At 51.8% G+C, this 7,525-nt stretch overlaps 1 protein-coding gene across 1 annotated transcript; it reads left to right on the top strand.

Annotated features, from left to right (window-relative positions):
- Positions 1-261: 261 nt before the first annotated feature.
- LOC125424923 (sodium channel modifier 1-like) lies at positions 262-7,064 on the top strand (the record flags this gene model as incomplete). Its single annotated transcript, XM_048482358.1, has 5 exons — positions 262-400; positions 2,253-2,323; positions 5,039-5,127; positions 5,287-5,384; positions 6,964-7,064. Coding segments are annotated over exons 1-5 (410 nt in total), but the record flags the coding sequence as incomplete, so codon positions are not given.
- Between the last annotated feature and the right edge of the window lie 461 nt (positions 7,065-7,525).

The following is a 7,525-nucleotide window of genomic DNA, read 5'->3' as shown; positions in this document are numbered from 1 at the left end:
ACCACTTGGCCATGCTTGCAGGGGCTGATGGGAATTGTAGTCCACGAACATCTGGAGGGCCATAGTTTGAAGACCCCTGCACTAGTGAACGTGGGAAATAAAAACATCCTCGCCGGGCGACTCCAAGTGCAGGAACTCCTCCCTCCCGCTAGGGGAGCTGGGCCAAAGGAGGCAGCAGCCTAGCGAGGAGCATGATGGGAAATGTAGTCTCTTCCAGGGTGGCAGAAGACGCGCTAAACAAGACTCTGGCCCAGAGGCCAGCTGGGAAATGTAGTCTCTGCAGGTGGTCGGGAGCCCGGGGCATGCCGGGAGCCGTAGTCCTGGAGGACCAGCCGCCCCCGGGGCCAGTATGTCGTTCAAGAGGGAGGGAGACGACCCCAGCCAGCTCCACGTGCTCAAGGTGAGCGGGAGGGGCGGGGGGGGGGCAAGGGGCTTCACCCTCCGCGGTTGCCAACCTCCTTAGCAGATCCCAGACATCTCCCGGAATTGCGACTGATCTCCAGCTTGCAGAGGGCTGGGAAGAGACGGCAGATTTGGAAGGTGGGGGGTGGGGGGAGGGTCCAAAGCTGCCCCTCCAGGTGTCCATTTCCCATCAGCCCCTCCCTCCCCCCAGGGTGGGTCTGCCTTGACCAGTTGATGAGTCCCTTCCTCCTCTCTCCCCTTCCTCCCCAGGGTGGGTGGCCAAGACCTGACGACAGCCCCCTCCCCTCCCTTCTGGGTGGGCCAAGACCTGATGACCCCTCCCCTCCCCCTAGGCGGAAGCTCTAGCTGCAGTCTATCCCACTGGCCTCCTGGGTGAGCCATGCCCGTGGGGTGGCATCAGGTCACCCTGAGGTTGCTGCCAAGCCCAGCATTGCCCGCCTGGAGTTGGGCCACGGAATTACAACTGATCTCCATGAAACAGGAGTCTGTCCCCCTTGAGACCATGGCTGCTTCGAACCTCCAACTCTGGGACCTGGGGATCCCCCCAAAATTACAGCCCCAGGCTCCAGAGAGCAGTTTCCCTGCTCGGGGTGGTGGGGGGTGGTGGGGCGCTTTGGCATCCTATGCCACTGAGGTCCCTGTCCTCTTCAGGCTCCATCCCAAATATATTTGGGAGCAGCAGTGGCGTAGGAGGTTAGGAGCTCGTGTATCTAATCCGGAAGAACTGGGTTTGATTCCCAGCTCTGCCGCCTGAGCTGTGGAGGCTTCTCTGGGGAATTCAGATTAGCCTGTGCACTCCCAACACACGCCAGCTGGGTGACCTTGGGCTAGTCACAGCTTCTTGGGAGCTTACTCAGCCCCACCTACCTCACAGGGTGTTTGTTGTGAGGGAGGAAGGGCAAGGAGATTGTCAGCCCCTTTGAGTCTCCTGCAAGAGAGAAAGGGGGATATAAATCCAAACTCTTCTTCTTCTATATTGTATTTTAAATTGTGATTTTACTGCTTTTTATTGTTGTTCATCCCCCTGAGCCCTTTGGGGGAGAGTGGTCAAAGAGTTCCATAAATAAACAAATAAATAAAATCTCCAGGAATTTCCCAGACCACCTCTGCAAACCGACCCCCCCAATCCCCCCCCATGGCCACAGGGGCTTGGAAGCCCCGTTGCACAGAGAGAGCGTTGCCAACCTCCAGTCAGGGCCTGGAGATCTCCCTCTGTTGCAACTGGTCTTCAGACTACAGAGATAAGATCCCATTGAGGAAATGGCTACTTTGGAAGGGGGTCTCTGTGGAATTATACCACACTAAGTTCCCTCCCCTCCCCAAACAGAGATCAATAGGCTGTGCACTCTGCTCATGCTCACTCGGATCTTTAAGGATGGAGAAATTATTCTTGGCCACAAGGATGCCAACCTCCAGGTGAGACCTGGAAATCTCCTAGGATTTCAACTGGCCTCCAGACTACAAAATCAGTCCCTTCACCACACACAGTTTCCCTGGAGTAAACGGTTCCTTTGGAGGGTACCCAGTGGCATAGTGGCTAAGAGCAGGTGCTCTCTAATCTGGAGAGCTGGGTTTGATTCCCCGCTCTGCCACTGGAGCTGTGGAGGCTTACCTGGGGAACTAGATTAGCTTGTACACTCCCACACACACCAGCTGGGTGCCCTTGGGCTAGTCACAGTTCTTTGGAGCTCTCTCAGCCCCACCCACCTCACACGGTGTTTGTTGTGAGGGGGGAAGGGTAAGGAGATTGTCAGCCCCTTTGAGTCTCCTGCAGGAGAGAAAGGGGGGATATAAACCCAAACTCTCTTCTTCTTCTTCTTTCTTCCCAGAAAAGAAGAGTTGCCGATCTTCTGGCTCATTACATTCCGGAGGATGAAGCCTTGCTCCTGAGGGACGGCAGGTCAGAGCCGGGGACAGTCGGACCTAACCTTGGTTGTTTGTTCAGCATGCCAACGGATGCTGGCGGGTAGTTTAAGGGGGGGTTGCCGAGCTGCTGTAGTGATCAGCGACTGGAGGCCCCAGACCAGTGATGGCAAACCTTTTCGAGACCGAGTGCCCAAATTGCAACCCCAAACCCACTTATTCATCGCAAAGTGCCAAGACGGCAATTTAACCTGAATACCGAGGTTTTAGTTTGGAAAAAACGGTTGGCTCCGAGGCGCACGTTACTCAGGAGTAAGCTTGGTGAAGCAACCGTGCAACGCTTCAAATGGGTGAATCACGACCTTAGGAGGGTTTACTCAGAAGCAAACTCCATTGCCAGCAACCGAGCTTACTCCCAGGTAAAGGATTGTGCCCAGGCTAGCCTAGATGTGAGTATGGGGGGGGGGGGTAATTTTCCACCGCCCCCCCACATGATGAACTCTGTGCACGTGTGCCCACAGAAAGGGCTCTGGGTGCCACCTCTGGCACCTGTGCCATAGGTTCGCCATCACTGCCCTAGACCGAGGATTGCCAGCCTCCAGGTGAGGCCTCGGAATGCCCCAGAATTACTGCCTATCTCCAGGCAACAGAACACCTTGAGAAAAGGTCTGGAATCCATGCCCTACTAAGAGGCTTAGGGAGCTGGGGATGTTTAGTCTGGAGAAGCGAGGGTTAAGGGGGGACACGATAGCTATGCTTAAATACTTGAAGGGATGCCATGTTGGTGAGGAAGCAAGTTGGTTTTCTGCTGCTCCAGAGACTAGGACCCGGAGTAACGGGTTCAAGGTGAAGGAAAAGAGATTCCAGCAGTGGTGTAGGAGGTTAAGAGCTCGTGTATCTAATCTGGAGGAACCAGGTTTGATTCCCCGCTCTGCCGCCTGAGCTGTGGAGGCTTATCTGGGGAACCAGATTAGCTTGTGCACTCCCACACATGCCAGCTGGGTGACCTTGGGCTAGTCACAGCTTCTCGGAGCTCTCTCAGCCCCACCCACCTCACAGGGTGTTTGTTGTGAATGGGGAAGGGCAAGGAGATTGTAAGCCCCTTTGAGTCTCCTGCAGGAGAGAAAGGGGGGATATAAATCCAAACTCTTCTTCTAAACATCAGGGAAAACTTCCTGACAGTCAGGGCTGTTCAATGGTGGAATGCACTACCTTTAAGCACGGTGGAGTCTCCTTCTTTGGAGGTTTTTAAACAGAGGCTGGATGAGCATATGTCGGGAGTGTTTTGATTGTGTGTTCCTGCATTGCAGGGGGTTGGACTGGATGGCCCCTGGGGGTCTCTCCCAACTCTATGATTCTATGATTAAAATGGATTCTTTGATGGGTGGTCTCTATGACCTTGTACCCCACAGAGGTCCCTGGCCTCACCAGGCTCTACCCCCAAATCTCTAGGTTGCTTCTTTTTCAACGGTCCTCACTGAAATTTTTATGAGAATTGTAAATTAGAATATTCCAAAAGGGGTGGGGGGAGAAAGAATGCATGTTTGGCTGGGTACAGATTAAACTTTGTGGCATCGGGATGTTTCTGAAATAAACAAAAAGAAGAGGAGAAGTTTGGCTGAATGGGTTTGTAAGAGAGGGGTTTTTGTGTTGGGAATAAGGTGGCCACTTTTAATTATCTGTGAAAAATCTGAGGCAGCCATCCCCCTCCCCCCAATTTCACTTATTAGATGATTATACTGTTTATTTCATTCTTCTCCGACCACGTCATTGCAGTTATCAGGCAGTGCCTTAAAAACAGCGAGGGGTTGCAGGGGAAGCAACATTGTGGGAGACTAAAAGGAAAAAAAATAGCTTCATCTCTTTATAGGAAGTAATGACCGTGGAGTTTCTGTCTAGTCCTAGAATTGCCAGGAAGCGACAAGTGTAGATCTAGGAATCATATAATCATAGAGTTGGAAGAGACCACAAGGGCCACCCAGTCCGACCCCCTGCCATGCAGCAACACACAATTAAAGGAGCAGCAGTGGCATAGTGGTTAAGAGCAGGTGTACTCTAATCTGGAGGAACCGGGTTTGATTCCCCGCTCTGCCGCCTGAGCTGTGGAGGCTTGTCTGGGGAATTCAGATTAGCCTGTGCACTCCCACACATGCCAGCTGGGTGACCTTGGGCTAGTCACAGTTCTTCTGAGCTCTCTGAACCCCACCTACCTCACAGGGTGTTTGTTATGAGGGGGGGAAGGGCAAGGAGATTGTAAGCCCCTTTGACTTACCTGCAGGAGAGAAAGGGGGGATATAAATCCAAACTCTTCTTCTCTTCTTCTTCTTCTTCGCACTCCTGACAGATGGCCACCCAGCCTCTGTTTAAAAACCTCCAAAGAAGGAGACTCCACCATGCTGCGATACCAGTGGCCAACAGCCCTGACCCTTCTAAATGCAGTAGCCCTTTTGAACTAAAACCGACTTACGCCGCCCCACCAGGTGAAATCTGGAATTCTGTACTAAGCTCTCATTCAGCTCATGGCATTCCGCCAGTTGAGCTGACAGTACTCTGCTGCTGCCAATTGAGCAGACACTACTCATGCAGGTAAGCCAAACAGGCATCTCCGTTACACCTTCGTACCCTACAAGGGATGTGGTCGAAAGGGTGGAGAATCCTACATGTTGTCATTGCTGCCGTCATGCGGAAGCCACATTTCTGTTGAGGACCACCTCCTGAATGTGTTCCTTTCCCTCGTTCTCTCTCCTTGTAGATACGCCTGCACCGTGTGCTTCCACAGGCCCGTATTTGACACTCTCAACATGCTCACGGTCCATCGATCTGGCAAGAAGCACCTCACCAGTAAGTCTTTTAAAGCCCTATGCCTGCACGTAGCACAGAGACAGAGGGAGGGTAACCCACAAAGTCCTTGGCTGAGCCAAGATTGGAACCCAGGGCCGCACACAATCCAGCGTGCCGCTCGAACGTCTTTCTCCCACCTCCTGTCCCTTTCTTTGCTAGGCTTGCAGAAGTTCTACGGGAAGAAGCGGTCCCTTGAAGACGAAGTGTGGAAACGCCATCATGAGGCCTACCTCCGGGCAGAAGAAACTGGCGCCCAGGTGGGTCTTGGGCGCTTCCTGGCGCTACTGCGGTTTTTCCCAGCTGTGTCGCAGTCAGAAATCCACAGGTGAAGAGTTTCTAGTTATGGAAATATAACAGGGAAAGACTTCACTGGCCGATTCCAGACTGTTGTGCAGGGGAAAGAACGGTGCCTGCCTCTGTTAACCTTTTCTTGCGCTTACAAGTGGGAGCCCGGCTTTCTTAGAATTCACTTGCTTTGTAGTTTCCTTCTGATCCAGACCATCCTGTATGGAGTACCAAGTCTCTGGTGTCCTTTGCTGTATTCCTGCTGTTTCCTGTTTGTTCCCCACGCAGCTCGGCTGGCCCTCATTCATAAGAACATAGAAGAGAAGAAGAAGAAGAGTTTGGATTTATATCCCCCCTTTCTCTCCTGTAGGAGACTCAAAGGGGCTGACAATCTCCTTGCCCTTCCCCCCTCACAACAAACACCCTGTGAGGTGGGTGGGGCTGAGAGAGCTCCGAGAAGCTGTGACTAGCCCAAGATCACCCAGCTGGCATGTGTGGGAGTGTACAGGCTAATCTGAATTCCCCAGATAAGCCTCCACAGCTCAGGCGGCAGAGCTGGGAATCAAACCCGGTTCCTCCAGATCAGAGTGCACCTGCTCTTAGCCACTGCTCTTAGCCACTACTCCACTGCTGCTCCCAAGCCAGCTGGATCAGACCAGAGTCCATCTAGTCCAGCTCTCTGCTACTCGCAGTGGCCCCCCAGATGCCTTTGGGAGCTCACCTGCAGGATGTGAAAGCAATGGCCTTCTGCGGCTGTTGCTCCCGATCACCTGGTCTGTTAAGGCCTTTGCAACCTCAGATCAAGGAGGATCAAGATTGGTAGCCATAGATCGACTTCTCCTCCATAAACCTGTCCAAGCCCCTTTTGAAGCTATCCAGGTGAGTGGCCATCACCACCTCCTGTGGCAGCATATTCCAAACACCAATCACACGTTGCGTGAAGAAGTGTTTCCTTTTATTAGTCCTAATTCTTCCCCCCAGTATTTTCAATGAATGCCCCCTGGTTCTAGTATTGTGAGAAAGAGAGAAAAGTTTGACACTCATGGCATTCATTCATTCATTCATTCATTCATTCATTCATTCATTCATTCATTCATTCACTGGATTGAATAGCCGCCCTCCCCCAGAGGGAGAAACCTTCTTCCCATTCAGGGTCACATGACCCAGCAATTGCAGTCTACCCTGTTGAGGCAAAAGCATGAAACCACCTCAGTTTAAAAACGGGAGCATAAAGTGTGCGTTGCTTGTGCTTCTATGGCTTCCTGCTCCTCTCTGGTCCTGGCCAGACAGCCAATTCCATGTGTCAGTTTGCTTTTATAGAGTCTGCCCCACCTCCCAATATAAAGCCGAGCCATTTCAGAAGAAGAGGAACAGTCCGGAAACACATCTGGTTCACCGGATAAGCCTCCACCACTCAGGTGGAGGAGTGGGGAATCAAACCCGGTTCTCCAGATTAGAATCCACCTGCTCTTAACCACTACACACACACACACCCCGACTCTCAGATTAATTTTCATGCCAGATCACGATGGGTGTGTTTCTTTTCTCTAGGTTTCCCCAGGCCCGGCTCCTTTGCTCCTGCAAACCAAGAAAATTGCCCAGAATGCTTTACTGAAAACCGCGCCATATAACAGCTGCTGTCGACGGAACAGGTAACTTTCTAGGGCTTATTTATTTATTTATTTTGCATTTCGGCTCTCCTTATAGTCAGAAACTCTCAGGGTAGAGAAAAGTGGGCTATAAATCCAAACTCTTCTTCCCTGGTGAAGGGGCCATTCTTGAAGAAGGCCCTGGCAGTTTTCAAGAGCTTTTTAAGAAGTTTAAATTGCGGGCATCTTCTGAGAGAAGGAAGGAAAGAAAACGTGGGGGCTTGCTGTTTACAGCAAAATATTTTTAACTGTGATCGTAAGCTGCCTTGAGCTACAAAGGAAGAAAGGGAAGAGGAGTTCTAATTTATAACCCGCCTTTCTGTCCTGTAAGGAGTCTCCAAACAGCTTACAAAGTCCTTTCCCTTCCCCTCCTCTTAACAGATATTTTGTGAGGTTGGTCGGGCTGAGAGAGTTTTGAGAGAACTGTGCCTGACTTGAGGTCACCCAGCAGGCTTCATGTGTAG

Source organism: Sphaerodactylus townsendi, unplaced genomic scaffold, assembly GCF_021028975.2.
Source record: "Sphaerodactylus townsendi isolate TG3544 unplaced genomic scaffold, MPM_Stown_v2.3 scaffold_1487, whole genome shotgun sequence".
In the NCBI taxonomy this organism is placed as follows: domain Eukaryota; kingdom Metazoa; phylum Chordata; class Lepidosauria; order Squamata; family Sphaerodactylidae; genus Sphaerodactylus; species Sphaerodactylus townsendi.
Note: the sequence above shows the minus strand (reverse complement) of the source record. Positions and strands in the feature narration are given on the sequence as shown.